Source organism: Mirounga leonina, unplaced genomic scaffold, assembly GCF_011800145.1.
Source record: "Mirounga leonina isolate KUSES-001 unplaced genomic scaffold, KU_Mleo_1.0 Mir_168, whole genome shotgun sequence".
NCBI lineage: Eukaryota > Metazoa > Chordata > Mammalia > Carnivora > Phocidae > Mirounga > Mirounga leonina.
Window position 1 is genome coordinate 69,499,348 of NW_023270426.1, and position 16,617 is coordinate 69,515,964.

The 16,617-nt window shown below is 33.1% G+C and overlaps 1 protein-coding gene across 1 annotated transcript in view; it reads right to left on the bottom strand.

The window, feature by feature from the left end:
• SLCO6A1 (solute carrier organic anion transporter family member 6A1) overlaps positions 1-16,617 on the bottom strand; it is a 98,109-nt gene that overhangs the window by 31,468 nt on the left and 50,024 nt on the right. Inside the window, exon 9 of the mRNA XM_035015077.1 lies at positions 11,765-11,918. Within this exon, the coding sequence (XP_034870968.1) occupies positions 11,765-11,918 (154 nt within the window). The remainder of the gene's footprint in view (positions 1-11,764; positions 11,919-16,617) is intronic.

Genomic DNA, 16,617 nt, shown 5'->3' on the forward strand with positions numbered 1-16,617 from the left:
ACAATCTTGTAGAAATATAAAACAAAACTCCTGTTATTGTAAAATAAAATAAAATCAACAACTGCAGGGACACTAGCTAGTTTTATTAGTCAATATTCTTACATTAACTCTGTCATTCATTATTTAGAAATGAAATATTAATGATAAGCCGTAGGTATTTTATGTAACAAAATGTGTGCGTGTGTGTGTGTAACTAGAGTTACTTTGGATAAATTCTATTAATTTAAAAAATTTCACCAAAGATATTTACTTTCAATTGCACAAATAATTGTTGGAGAGCTGTATAAATTGAGGACAATTAAGACAATGAATAAAGTGGATTTTTAGCTGGGACTTGAAAAATGGACAGTTACCCAACTGTAGAAGGTTTTGGAACCATGAGAAAAAGATAAGACTTTTGTATGTAATGATGAGGGCTGTTACCTACTAGGCAAAGTAGGCACAATGCCTAAGGCCCACAATACTTTAAGAGCCCCTTTAAATGTTTTAGTTATAGTGCCTCCTAAAATTAAAGGAAAACTGAACATAATAATAATGAATAAATAATAATGAATCCAGCTGGGATCATGCTTGTCTTCATACCAATGAAGTTTTACACTATTTTTTTTTTTAAGTGAGGGAAGGGGCTTACAAAAGCAAAAGAGTCTAGAGTCAATTAAAGTCACAATGTAGCCCTGAATGAAAATTTGGGGTTGTTGTTGTAGGGTTGATAAATCAAAGAAGATGAATAGGTGATATTTTCTAAGAAGAATTAACAAAGTTTGGTGATACAGAGACTAGTTATAAACTTATTAATCTACTGAAAATATTCTAACTTTAAAAAAATAATAAATTCACCAGAAATATGGAACTAGGTTACTAGTTAAAGAATAAGAGGAAACAAAGATGACTTGAATTTGAGTGATTCATAAAATCATGATCCAAAATCATGTTGGCTTCTTTGGGGCAGTTGTTATGTGATTACTAGATATGTTAAATAACAAATGGAAATATCCAAATATTCAAATTGCAATTAATTCATTCCACCATATTCTTTTTAGTGCCCATGTGTCAAACACCATTCTAGGTGCTGGGAAAACACAGTAAGCAATACAATAGAACTCCCTGCCATCATGTAGATAACTTGGATGAGACAGGTAATTAAAAAAAAAAAAAACACTTTATAATGAAACACATGGTGACATATACTTTGGAGAAAAAAATAAAGCAAGGAAAAAAATATAGGGATTATAGAAGTGAATTTAGCATGATTAGGGAATGCCTTGGTGATACAGTGATATTTGAGCAGAGATTTGAAGAAGGTAAGGAAGTGAATCATGTGGTTACCTGAAAAAAGTATATGCCAGTCAGGGGAAAAAAAAAAAAAACCACCTCAGAAATTGAAAAGCCTTGGGTTGTGCAAGTAAGGGGAAGGGCAGAGAGAGAGGGAGAGAATCTCAGACTCCCTGCTGAGTGAGGAGCCTGACATAGGTCTGATCTCACAACCCTGAGATCATGACCTGAGCTGATTTTCTACTAGGCCTTTTTATTATCTTAACCCAGTCAGAAGCCAAGGAAGCTCTCATCCTATAGTTCAGTCTCCTTGAACAATGAGGAATGTAGAGAACAGTGAAAAGTAGACCTGGAGATTAGACAAAAGATAAATGCATAATAAATGGTTGCAGACAATAGAACCTGGGCTGACAAAGGGGAAAATGAAAATATGAAGAAGGCTTAGTGAGTAAATGGTAGAATCAAGATATTAGGCCCTGGAAGGGTTGAAGGATTGTGGAGTAATATTGAAAGTAATATAACCAAAATGCCAAAAGTTACATTAAAATGAAATAGTAAAATATATTCAATTCAAATAAAAAAAGAAGAAGTTGGATCTAAATCCACTATATCAATAATTACAAAAAATTTCAGTAGTCAAAAACTCCAATTAAAAAAGATTAGCAGTGGGCACCTGGGTGGCTCAGTTGGTAAAGCATCCAACTCTTGATTTCAGCTCAGGTCATCATCTCAGGGTTGTGAGATCAGACCCAAGGTAGGCTCCTTACTCAGCGGGGAGTCTGAGATTCTCTCCCTCCCTCTCTGCCCCTCTCCCCACTTGCACACACTCTCTCTCTCTCTCAAATAAATAAGTAAATCTTTAAAAAATAAAGAGAGATTAGCAACATTGAAGAAAAAGCAAAACCATATTACATGCTGGCTATAAGAAACACTTTAAATGTAGACACAAATAGTTGGAACATAAAATGATAGAAATAAGATACACATGGAATCTGTCAGCAAGAGAAAGCTAAAGTGACTATTTAATGGGCACCTGGGTGGCTGAGCCAGATAGGTATCTGCCTTCGGCTCAGGTCATGATCCCAGGGTCCTGAGATTGAGTCCCACATTGGGGAATCCATGGGGCGCTCCATGGGGAGCCTACTTCTCCTGCTGCCCCTGTCTCTCCGTCTCTCGTGAATAAATAAATAAAAATGTTTAAAAAATTAAAATAATTTAAAAATAAAACGTAGATATTAAGACAAAAACAATTACCAGAGATGGAAAAAGACACTTCATAAAGATGAAAAGAACTCAGTAATAAGATGTAACAATTATCAATGTATATACACATAACAGTCTAAACATACATGAAGCTGAAACAAAGAGAGAAATAGACAATTGTAAAATTTTATTGGGAGATAAAATAATTGGCTTATAATTAAGAAAAAAACAAATACAAGTTAAGACTCATGGATGATCGACATAATTCACCTAATAGCAAGAACTTTAAAATAGTGATGATTAATAATTTCCAGGAAATAGAGGGGGAAATGGATAAAATATTTTAAATTATGTGGAATTTCACCAGGAGTTTGGATCCTACAAAAACATAAATGTTAGAACTGAAAAACATGGTGACTAAACACAGCGAAAAGGCCTATTTGTAGTGGGTGTGGGGCAGAATTCTAAGATGCCACCTAAGATTCCCACCCCCTATTGCATAAGCCTGCATGATTCTGAGGACTATGAATTGATGAAATTTCCTCTCCTTACTAAATTATATTATGTGATATAGATGACTGTAAAAGAGAGAGGATAAACCTCATCTAACTAGGTGAGCCTTAAAAAGTACTGGGATTTTTCTGAAATTAGAGATTCAAAGCATGTGACATAAGAATGATCATCTGTTGCTAGCCTTGAAGACAAAGAGAATCATGCAGTAAAGAATGTGGGTAGCCTCTAAGAGCTAAAATTGGTCCTCAGTTGACCGCTAGCAAGGAAACAAAGACCTCATTTTTTACATCCCAACCAACTGAATGGCCAATAACCTGAATGAACTTGGAAGCAGATTCTTCCCCAGAGCCTCCAGAAAGGAGCACAGCCCAGCCAATACCCTAATTTCAGCCTGTTACACTCAACAGAGGACCCAATCATGGCATCTGGACATATGACCTTAGAACTGTGAAATAAATAGAATTATTTAAAGACACTAAGCCTGTGTAATTTGTCAGGTAGCAATAGTAAATTAATACATGGTTCCCCATTTTCCCCAAAAAAGAGAAGAGAGAGTAAGGGAGAAACAACAGCTGAGAATTTTCAAACAGATTCACATAAATCTATAGACTAAAGATGTTCTGTGAAAACCAAGCAAAATAAATGTAATGAAAATCCAATCTAGGCCTATCAAAGTAAAACTGCTGAAAACCAAAAGCAAAGAGAAAATCTTAACAGCCACCAAGCAGTAAGAGATATAAGACAATCAAATGGTGTCTTTTAAATGCCAAAGTGGCAGGGTTGGGCGTGGGCAAATCACTGCCAATATAGAATTCCAGACCCAGTAAAACAGGTTTTTTGGGGGTTTTTTTTTCAAAAATGACGGTGAAATATGGTTCTTCAGGAAGAAAGAAAGTAATCTCATATGAAAACATGGAAATGCAAGGAAATGGGTAAATGTAAGTGTATATTGATTTTACAAAACAACAATAACAGTATATGTCATTTAAAATACATGAAGAAATACAGTATATGATAAAAATAACACTAAAGTGGGAAGTGAGTAAATGAAGTTAAAATATTCTAAGGATGTGTCAATGAAAGGAGACTTTGAAGCCTGGCTTCTTGTAATTCTTAATATTTTGGGTGAGATTACATCTCCCTCCATAGATAATTAGAATGAGGCTTCTATTGTAATAGAGCAACCTTTGGGAAAAGCACCATGATCCTGATATTTAAAATGAAAGCTATATCAGCTAAAAAAGAACTAGCCTCAGTGACGAAATCATGAAGTAAAGCCCAAGATTTCTCTAATATCTATATTAAGGAAATTTGAAGATCTTTGGTAGCACAGATAGGAAAAATGCATGTGGGTGTCCATGAGACAAAACTGCCCAGGAATGTTAGCAGTATGAAGAAGAGATACCTATTTTCAGTTTTAGTAAGGCTCTAATTTTCTATAGAAATTTAGAAATCTTCAGAGATATTTTCTACCACTCAAACTTTTGTATGAGTTAATTGAAGAACATCCGATTCTAATTCACTTTTACTCTGATGTTTTAAATATAAACATTTAATCAGAATTATTTCAGAGCTAAAAAATATTTTTTAACTAGACTCCATGCCGAGTGTGGAGCCCAACATGGGGCTTGAACTCACACCCCTGAGATGGAGACCTGAGCTTGAGATTAAGACCCAGACAGTTAACCGACTGAGCCACCCAGGTGCCTAATCAGAATTATTTCAAAGTTGACGTGTTTTGATTGAAAAAATATTTTCAATGGAGGGAATTCCATTAACATCATTTAGATACATAATTACTTTTTACATATACTGTTCCTTTTATTTATCATTTAATAAAATTATTTATATTGGTATCAATTCTTCCCCATTTGAAATTAAAGCATATTTTATCTATTAATTAGTTCCATCCATATCAAATTGTATTAATCATTAATCATCTATTAATCATTCCATCCATATCAAATTGTATTAATCAAATTGCATTAATTAGCTTCTGCTAGTTTCCACTTTCCTTCAGAGCCATTAATTCTATCAAGGCTAATTCTGGATAATTTCTAACAGGTCCAATATTTAATATTTGTCAAAAATATTTTATTCTTCTTTCAGTTTTTATTCAGTATCAAATGTTACCACACAGTTTGAGTAACCATTTTGTGGATTCTTTCTATCACTGTTACTCATTGAGTTAATTACTCCTTAGACAAATGCAAGAAAATTATGAAGACTTTTATGAAAAAGAAAAAAATATCCCTAAAATAGGATTCTCTAAAAGGGAATCTCCCAAGAAAAGAAAGAAGGAGCTATCTGGTGGATGGCTGTTTTAGCTCATGAATATCACATGGGATCAAAACACCAAGGTCAAACAATTATGCTTTATACTGTGGTGAAAACATGAGCATTTAAAAAGGTCATTTATGGGGTGCCTGTGTGACTCAGTTGGTTAAGCGACTGCCTTCAGCTCAGGTCATGATCCTGGAGTCCTAGGATCGAGTCCCACGTCAGACTCCCCACTCGGCAGGGAGTCTGCTTCTCCCTCTGACCCTCCCCTCTCTCATGCTCTGTCTCATTCTTTCTCCCTCAAATAAATAAATAAAATCTTTAAAAAAAAGGTCATTTACTTATTTTAAATTAAAATGGTGAGAGAAAGTTAGTAGGAGTATAAAGTAAGATTTTCCATAAGATAATAAATTGCTGAAGAGAGGTAAAGGACATATAGGAGTTCATTATGCTTTTCTATTTTCTATTACATTTAAAGTTTTCCACAGCAACATATTTTAAAGATTTTAAGTATCATTTAAAATATATCCTGTAACATTTAATAAGAAATATTTTTAAAGGGTATGCAATCTTTTTTATATTGATATTCGTTAAAAACAGCTGAAGATATATTATTAAATCATATACTAGTGAAAACCTGACTATGAGCAACTGGAGTTGGTCAGGTATGCTAATATCTTTTAAAAAAAAGTGATCATACAGATACAGGTAATAATAATACATCATATTATTATGTAGGTGCATAAATAACAAAGGACTTTATTGCTTGCTATGGGGGTGGCATAATGCCCATTGGTCAGGATAAATAAAGCTCTCTGTTGCTCTCTCCCCCTCACAAAGACCAGCCAGAAAAGATGAGAGAGAAATATAGAGTTTTTAAAGACTGTGTCCCTACTTTGCTGCCACTCAAAAGGAAGAAGCTGAAGTTATAGTGCATTATTTAGCTAAAAGCAGATTTATGCAACTTTGGACATAAGAAAATTAACCTGGAGTCAAATAAGTAACAGAGTAGTCAACACTACATGCCAAAATAAGAACATGTCTCTTGAGGTTGGTAGAAGGCCTAGGGAAATAAGGAATTCTGGTGGTTATGGCCCAAATATGAGGAAACAGGGAAATTTTAAAATGAGTCCTGATAGATGTAAATGGCAAAAGACAAACAGGGGTAACATATTCAATCGTAAGTCATTTGTATTGCTGCCATATAAATCTTCTCTTACCTTTCTAGGAAGTCTGATATGCTTATAAAGGCCTTGTATGTATGGTAATCTCTGGCACACAATAAAGGGACTGATTTTCCCATCTGAGTTAATGTGGACAGAAATAGAAACAGCAAGAAAGTGTAGTATAGATACTTTTAATTCCTCAGAAGAAGAAAAAACTGAGTGAAAGGTGAACAGAAGGATAGTATTGGTCAACCCAATGCTGTGAGAAAGACTGTGGTTCAAGATTTTGGTGTGGATGGGTGCTGCAGATAGGTAGGGGAGAACCAAAATAAATGACATAAGTAGAAGATAAAATATTCTCTTAAATTGCTTCTTTCAACTTTGCTACTGCAAGAGGTAGATAGTAACCTATTGCTTTTAAACTATAAAATTGGGATGATGGAATACATGGATGCATTTTTTTATTCAAGTATAATTAACATAGTGTTATTTTAGTTTCAGGTGTACAATATAATGATTCAACAATTCTATATGTTGTTCGGCGCTCATCCCAATAAGTGTACTCTTCATCCCCTTCACCTATTTCACCCGTCCCCCCACCAACTCCATTCTGGTAACCATTACATTGTTCTCTATAGTTAAGAGTCTATTTTTTTTGTCCTTTTTTTCTTGACTGTTTTGTTTCTTAAATTCCACATATGAATGAAATCATATGGTATTTGTCTTTCTCTGGCTGACATCTCACTTAGCATTATACCTCTACATTCATCCATATTGTTGCAAATAGCAAGATTTCACTTTTTATAGCTGAGTAATATTCCATTGTATGTGGGTATACATATATATTTATACATACACTCGCTTTGTGTGTATACACACACACATATATGAGTACACACACACACACACATCTTTTTTATCCATTGATCTATGGATGAACACTTGGGTTGCTTCCATATCTTAGCTATTGTAAATAATGGCACAATAAACATAGGGGTGAATACACTTTTTCCAATTAGTGTTTTCATTTTCTTTGGGTAAATATGCAGTGGTAAAATTACTGGATCATATGGTAATTCTATAATTAATTTTTTGAGGAAGCTCTATACTCTTTCCACAATGGCTGCATCAATTTCCATTCCCACCAAAAGTGTATGAGGGTTCCTTTCATTCCACATACTTGCCAACACTTGTTATTTCTTATGTTTCTTGTTTGAGCCATTCTGACAAGTGTAAGGTGATATATCATTGTGGTTTTGATTTGCATTTCCCTGATGATGAGTGATGCTGAGTATGTCACATGTCTATTGGCCATCTGTATGTCTTCTTTGGAAAAATGTCTATTCATGTCCTCTGCTCATGAATAAGCCTGGTTTTTTTGGTGTTGAGTTGTGTTATTAATCCCTTATCAACTATATCCTTTGCCAATATCTTTTCCCATTCAGTATGTTGCCTTTTTGTTTTGTTGATGGTTTCCTTCACTGAGCAAAAAACTAATTTTGATGTGGTCCCAATAGTTTAATTTTCCTTTGTTTCCCTTGCCAGAGGAAACATATCTATAAAAATGGCTGATTTCTATACATGATGTCAAAGAAATTACTGTCTATGTTTTCTTCTAGGAATTTTATAGTTTCAGGTCTCACATTTAATCCATTTTAGTTTACTTTTGTATATGGTGTTAAAAAGTGGTCCAGTTTCATTCTTTTGCATATAGTTGTCCAGTTTTCTCAACACCATTTATTGATGAGATCAACTTCTTCCCACTGCATATTCTTGCCTTCTTTGTCATAGATTAACTGACCATAAAGGTGTGGGTATATTTCTGGATTCTGTTCTGTTCCATTGATCTATTTGTCCATTTCTGTGCAAGCAGCACACTGTTTTTATGGCTACAGCTTTGTACTATATCTTGAAATCTGGGATTGTGTTTTGTTCTTCTTTTTCAAAATTGCCTTGGCTATTTGGGGTCTTTTGTAATTCCATACAAATATTAGGATTATTTGTTCTAGTTCTATAGAAAGTGTTGTTGGCATTTTGGTAAGGATTGCATTAAATCTGTAGATTTCTTTGGCTAGTATGGACACTTAAAAAATATTGGTTATTCCAAACCATGAGCAGAAATATCTTTCCATTTGTTTGTACTGTCTTCAATTGTTGTTATCAATGTTTTATAGTTTTCAGAGTATAGGTCTTTTTGGTTAAGTTTATTAGCAGGTATTCTATTTAGTACAATTATAAATGGGATTTCTTTCTTAACTTCTCTTTCTACTTCACTGTTAGTGTATAGAAATGCAACAGACTTCTGTATGTTAATTTTGTGTCCTATGACTTTACTGAATTCATTTATCAGTTCCAGTAGTTTTTGGGTGTAGTCCTGAGGATTTTCTATATGTAGTTTCACATCATCTGAACATAGTGAAAATTTTACTTCTTCCTTACCAATTTGAGTGACTTTTCTTTTCTTGTCTGATTGTTGTGGCTGGGACTTCCAATACTGTGTTGAATAAAAGTGGTGAAAGTGGACATCTTTGTCTTGTTCCTGATCTTAGGGGAAAAGCTCTTAGTTTTTCACCACTGAATATGATGTTAGGTGTGGGTTTTTCATATATGGCCTTCATTATGTTGAAGTATGTTCGCTCTAAACCTACTCCATTGAGGGTTTTTATCATGAATGGATGTTGTACTTTGTCAAATGCTTTTCTGCATCTATTGAGAAGATCATATGGTTTTAATCCTTTCTCTTATTGATGTGATGTATCACACTGATTGAATTGTGAATATTGAATCACCTTTGCAATCCAGCAATAAATCCCACTTGATTGTGGTGAATGACTTTTGTAATATTTTGTTGCTTTCAATTTGCCAATATTTTGTTCAGGATTTTTGTCTCTATGTTAGTCAGAGATATTGGCCAGTAGTTCTCTTTTTTTGTAGTATTTTTATCTGGTTTTGGTTCAGGGTAATACTGGACACATTGAATGAATTTGGAAGTTTTCCTTCCTCTTCTATTTTTTGAAAATTTTAAGAATAGGCATTCACTCTTCTGCAAATGTTTAGTAGAACTCACCTGTGGAGCCATTTAGTCCTGGACTTTTTTTTGGGGGGGGGGGGAGTTCTTTTTTTTCCCTAGTTTTCATTTAAATTCTAGTTGGTTAACATCCAGTGTAGTATTAGTTTCATGTGTTGAATTTAGTGAGGCAACACTTACATATAACACTCAGTGCTCATCACAAGTGCCCTTCCTAATCCCCATCACCCACTCAACCCATCCCCCTGCCCACCTCTCCTCTAGTAACCATCAGTTTTTTCTCTATATAATTATGGATTCAATTGTATTGCCAGTAATTTGTCTGTTCAAATGTTCTATTTCTTCCTGATTCAGTTTTCGGAGGTAATATCTTCCTAGTAATTTCTCCATTTCTTCTAGGTTATACAATTTGTTGGCATATATTTTCTATAATATTCTCTTATAATCCTTTGTGGTGTATAATTTCTTACAATTTCTATGATGTCAGTTGTTATTTCTTTTGTTTAATTTCTATTTATTTGAGTCCTCTCTCTCTCCCTCTCTCTGGTGACTCTGGATAAAGGTTTATCAATTTCCTTGATCTTTTCCAAAAAACAGCTCCTGGTTTCATTAATCTGTTCTATTGTTTCTTTAGTTTCTATTTATTTCTAACCCTTATTGTTTGCTTTCTTCTACTGACTTTGGGTTTTGTTCTTCTTTTTCTAGCTCCTTTAGGTGTAAGGTTAGGTTGTTTATTTGAGATTTTTCTTGCTTCTTGAGGTAGGCCTATATTGCTATGATCTTTCCTCTTAGAACAGTTTTTGCTGCATCCCAAAGATTTCAGATCTTTATTTTCATTTCTCTCCATGTAATCTTTTTATTTCCACTTTGATTTCTTGGTTGACTCATTTATTGTTCAGTAGCATATTATTTAATCTCCATGTATGTGTGTTCTTTCCAGATTTTTTCTTATGATTGGTTTCTAGTTTCATACCATTGTGGTCAGAAAAAATGCATGATATGATTTCAATCTTTTTTTAATTTGTTGAGACTTGTTTTGTGGCCTACAATGTGATTTATTCTGGAGAAGTTTCCACGTGCACTTGAAAAGAACGTGTATTCTTCTGTTTTATGATGGAATGTTCTGAATATATCTGTTAGATCCATCTGTTCCAATGTGTCATTCAAAGCCCCTGTTTCCTTTGTTGATTTTTTTGTCTGATATGTCCATTGATGTAAGTAAAAGTCCCCTACTATTATGGCATTACTATTGATTTCTTCCTTTATGTCTTAATAGTTGCTTTATGTATTTGGGTTCTTCCATATTGAATGCATAAATATTTACAATTGTTTTATGTTCTTGTTGGATTGTTCTCTTTATCATTATGAAGTGTCCTTCTTTGTCCCTTGCTACAGTCTTTGTTTTAAAGTATATTTTGTCTGATATAAGTCTTGCTACCTAGCTTTCTTTTCTCTTCCATTTTCATGATAAATGTTTTTCTATCCCTTCACTTTTAATCTGCATATGTCTCTAGGTCTGAAGTGAGTCTCTTGAGGGCTACATATGGATGGGTCTTGCTTTTTTATCCATTCAGTCATCCTATGTCTTTCATTTGGCATGTGGTCTATTTATAGTTAAAGTAGTTATAGATAGGTATTCCTTTTGTTACTTACTGTCATTTTGTTACTTTTTTTTAATGGTTGTTTTTGTAGTTCTCCATTCCTTTCTTCTCTTGCACTCATTCCCTTGTGGTTTGATGGCTATCTTTAGTGATATCCTTGAATTCCTTTCTCTTCATTTTTGGCATATCTATTTTAGGTGTTTGATTTGTTCATCTATAACACTCTACGCATATAGTCATCAATGTTAAGTTGATAGATACTTAAGTTTTAAACCATTCTAAAAGCACTACATTTTTCTGCCCCCCCATTTTATGTTTTATATTTTGCATCCTTTTGTAAATACTTTGACTGATTTTATAGATATAATTGATTTTACTGCTTTTGCGCTTTAATCTCCATCCTGGTTTTATAACTGATTAATCTACTACTTTTATTATGTTTTTATTTACCTGTGAGTTTTTTTCTTTCATAATTTTCTTACTTATTAAGGCATGTTTTAATATAGAAGTATTTTTTCCACCACCAATTCCCATAAGCCCTTTGTATTATGGCCACCTAAAGCAAATATTCTTTTCCTGTTTAAAAAAATATATATGGGTAAAAAAGCTTTTATAGAGAGCTAGGAGTAAAATGTAAATATCAACTACAAACTGAACATCTTATTAGAGAGGGAGAAGCATAATAAAAATATAATAATTACCTGGTGACCATTTAGTGTTTTGGATTGTGTACAGCCTGCAAAGCAAGGAGAAAAATATCCAGTATTATCTCTTCCACAGATAGCAAAATAAAATGAAGATGAGCATCTACAGTGAGAATTGCAAGGAGCTGTCAGGTTTCCCAACTGTCCTGTTCTGTAAAAAAAGAGATTTTATGTAATTATACCACAGTATTATTCTTATTAATGTATATATCAGAATATCAATGAAATCCATAAAAATATGATTATTGAAATATAATTTCTTTTTAAGAGGTTTATTGAAGTATACTCATATATATAATAAAGTATACAACTTGAATTTTTTATATATGTATACACTTGTGAAATCATCACCACCATCACCACAATCTTGTTAACAAACATAATCATCACCCCCAAAATTTCCTTGTGTCCCTTTGTAATACCTCTGTCCCCTGGCATCTGCTAATGTATTTTCTGCCATTATTCATTAATTTGAATTTTATAGCATCTTAGAAATGGAATCATACAGTATGTACACTTCTTTGTCTGGCTTCTTTCATGCAGTTATTCTTTATATGGTCTTTGTATGTTGTATGTTGTATGTCTTCATGTCTCTTGGGTAAATACTAAGGAGTGGATCATACAGTAGGTGTTCATGTAACTTTTTGAGAAACTGTCACTTTTCCAATTTGGTTGTGCTATTCTATATTACCATCAGCAGTGTATAAGAGTTTCAGTTGTTTTCTACATTCCTCACCAACACTTAGTATAATCAATCTTTTTTTTTTAATTTTTTATTTATTCATTTGAGAGAGAGAAAGATTGAGAAAACAAGTGGGGTGAGGTGCAGAGGGAGAAGCAGGCTCCCTGCTCAGGGATGTGGGGCTCGATTTCAGGACCCCGGGATCATGACCTGAACCAAAGGCAGATGCCTAACAAACTGAGCCACCCAGGCACCCCGTTTTTTAATTTTAGTCATTCTAACAAGGATATAGTAGTTTCATATTGTGGCTTTTAATATTCCCTTCCCTGATGGCTAATGATGTTGGTCATCTTTCCATATGCTTATTTCTCATCTGTATATATTTGGTTAAACGTCTGTTCAAACCTTTTGCCCATTTTTATTGATTATTTTCTTATTATTAAGCATTGAAAGTTCTTTATATATTCTGGAAACAAGTTTTCATCAGATATATGATTTTCAAACATCTCCTCACAATCTATGGCTTGTTTTTTCATTCCCTTAACAGGGTCTTTCAAAGAGCAGAAATATTTTATTTTGATGTAGACCAACTAGTCAATGTATTTCTTGATGGATAATGTATTTAGTGCCATTATCTAAGAAAACTTTGCTGAATCCAAGTTTACAAAATATTTTCCTATATTCTTGGTACTTTATATTTTATATTCACATCTACAATCCATTTTAACTATTTTATGTGCTACATGATATGGACCAAAGTTCATTTGCCTACATATAGATGTCTATTTGCTCCATCATCATTTGTTAAAATGACTATATGTTCTTCACTAAATTGCCCATGCATCCTATCAAAAATAAATTATCCATTTATATGTGGGCCTATTTCTGGACTCTCTATTCTTTACACTGATATATTTGTCTATACTTACACCAATGTTATTTTCTTTATTACATTAGCTAATAGCTCTTGAAATCAAATAGGGTTGGTCCTCCACTTTTACTCTACATCTTCATCAGAATTGTTTTTGATTTTTCTAGGTCCTTTGTATATCGTATGAATTTAAGTTATTTGTATAGTATCTTTTTAAAAAGAAAGCTTGTTGGGATTTTGATTGTGATCACATTGAATACATACATCAATGTGGGGAGGATTAACTTCTAAAAATATTGAGTCTTCCAACCCATGAACACGGGATATCTCTCTATTTTAAAATTTAGGTATTTAATTTAGCACAGGAATATTTTGTAGTAATTATGAATGGGGCTTTCACATCTTACATTATATTACCCGTAAGTATTTCTTCTTCTTGATACTACTGCTAATGGCATTTTTGTATTATCAATTTCTAGTTGTTTGTAGGTAGTATATAAAAACACCATATTTTCTTGTATAATGATCTTTTCTTCTACAGTATTTCTTTTTTCTTAATACTGTTAACAGTGTTATTTTTGACACTAATTTCTGCTTATTTGTAGGTTGTATGTAAAAATATTGTAAATTCCTGCATGTTGATCTTGTGTCCTACAAACTTGCTAAACTCATTTTTTTTAAGATTTTTTTTTTTTTTTTTGACAGAGAGAGAGAGCACAAGCAGGGGGACGACAGAGGGAGAGGAGAAGCAGGCTCCCCGCTGAGCCAGATGCAGGGCTCGATCCCAGGACCATGGGATCATGACCCAAGCCTAAGGCCGACGCTTAACCCACTGAGCCACCCAGGCGCCCCTAAACTCATTTTTTAAATTATAGTGGGTTTTCAATTTTCTGTATAGACAATTGTTGTCACCCTCAAATAAACACAATTTTACTTCTACTTTTCTTATCAGGATGCTTTTTCTTTCTTTTTCTTACAGTATTGTAACAGCTAGAACATCCACAATGATGTTAATATAGAAGTACTGAAAGTAGGTATCTTTATTATACCCCTGGTCATTCAATGTGTCATCGTTGTCTTAGTCTGCTCAGACTCCTGTAACAAAATATCATAGCTTGGGTAGCTTAAACAACAAATATTTATTTCACACAGTGTCTGCTGTGTTCCTTTCCCAGATTACAGACCATCACCCTCTCAGTGTATCCTCACGTGGCAATTTGAGGGAAGTCTTTGGTTTATTCCCCTTCTTATAAGGACACTAATCTCCATCATCAGGGGGATGGTGGTCAACCCTCAGGACCTTATCTAAACCTAATGATCTCCTTAAGGCTCCACCTCCTAATACTATCACATTGGACATTAAGGCTTCAACATATGAATTTAGTAGGAGGGTAAACACATTCATTCCATAATAATCACTAAGTATAGTGTTAGCTGTATATTTTCATAGTTCCCTTCTATTCCTAGTTTCCTAGTTTATGAGGAATAGATGTTGCACTTTATCATGGAGCTTTTTGGCATCTACTGTGATTATGGTTTTTTTCATTTTTAGTTTATTAATATGTGGATTATATCAATTGACTTTCAAATGTTAAAGCAACCTTGCATTCCTTTGATAAATCTTGCTCGATCATAATTTATTTCCCTTTTAATATACTATTCGGTTCAGTTTGCCAGAATTTTGTTAATAGTTTTTGAATCTATGTTCATGAGAAAAATAGGTCTATAGTTTTCTTTTCTTACAATGTCTTTTGTCCAGTTTTGATATAAAGATAATGCAAGTTTCATAGAATAAGTTGGAAAGTATACACTCTTTTTCAATTTTCTGGAGGAATTTGTATAAAGTCAGATATTGTTTAAATATTTGATTTAGTTCTCCAGTAAAACCATTTGGGCCTGGAATTTTTTCAGAAAATATTTAAGTACAAATTTGATTTACTTACTAGACACATATGTTTTTTTTCTTAAATGAGTTTGTGTCTTTTGAAGGATTTACCCATTTCATGGAAGCTGTCAGATTTATGGGCATAAAGTTGTTCATAACATTACCTTACTATCCTTTTAATATTGGTGGAATCTATAAAAACATCACATCAAAACTCTAACTCTTGATATTGGTAGTTTTCTCTGTCTAGAGGTTTAGCAATTTTATCAATCTCCTCAAAATTTGACCTGATTATACTTCCTCCATTGTTTTTCTCATTTCTACTTCATTGATTTCTGTTTTAATCTCAATTGTTTCCATTCTTGTACTTACTTTGGGATCAATATGCTTTGATGTTTCTAGTTTATTAAGGTAGAGGCAAGTGTCATTGGTTTGAGACTTTTTTCTTTTCTAATTAGGTTATATACATTTTCCCTTAAGTACTATCTTAGCGATATTCTGTAAGTTTTGTTACTTGTGTTTTCATTTTCATCCACTTCAAAATACTTTACAATTTTTCTTCTGAAGAAATTATTTGAACACAAGTTATTTAGAAATTTGTTATTGAGTTTCCAAATGTTTGGGGCTTTTTCAGAAATCTGTTTTTAATTAATGTAGTTCTAATTTAATTTCATAATGGTCAGAAAATTTAATTCCATTATATGACTTAATCCTTTAAATTTACTGAGACTTGCTTTACAGAATATGGTTTACTTTGGGTTTCCTGTGCTTTTAAAAAGAATGTGAATTCTTTGATAGGTGAAATGTTCTACAAATGTCAATCATGTCAAGTTGGCTGTTAATGTTATTAATGTTATCCTGAGTTTTTTTGCCTACTTCTATTATTAAGAGAAAAGTATCAAAATATCTGACTATATTTGTGGATTTCTGTATTTCTACTTGTAGTGTCTAAGTTTTTGCTTCACATATTTTAAAGCTCTTTGATTAGGCTCATAAACATTAAGAATTGCTTGAATTCTTGATGAATTGACCACTCTATCATTACATAATCACCTTCTCTATTCCTGCTAATATTTGCTCACAAATCTACTTGGTCTACTATCATACTCCGGCTTTCTTTAGATTACTGTTAATATGATACATCTTTCCCCATCCTTTAACTCATAATCTACTTGTGTCCATATTTGAAACACATTTCTTTTATACAACATATATAGTTGGGTCTTGCTTTTTTTTAAAAAATCAAATTGGAAATTTTCTGCCTTTTCATTGACATTATATGCAATTACTACTATAATTAGGTTTGAATCTATCCTTTCTGTTCATTTTCCTTTTTATCTTTTCTTTGTTCTCTTTTTTCTTTTTTTGCCTAATTCGAGATTAAACAAATGGGTTTTTTTGGGGGGGGGGTT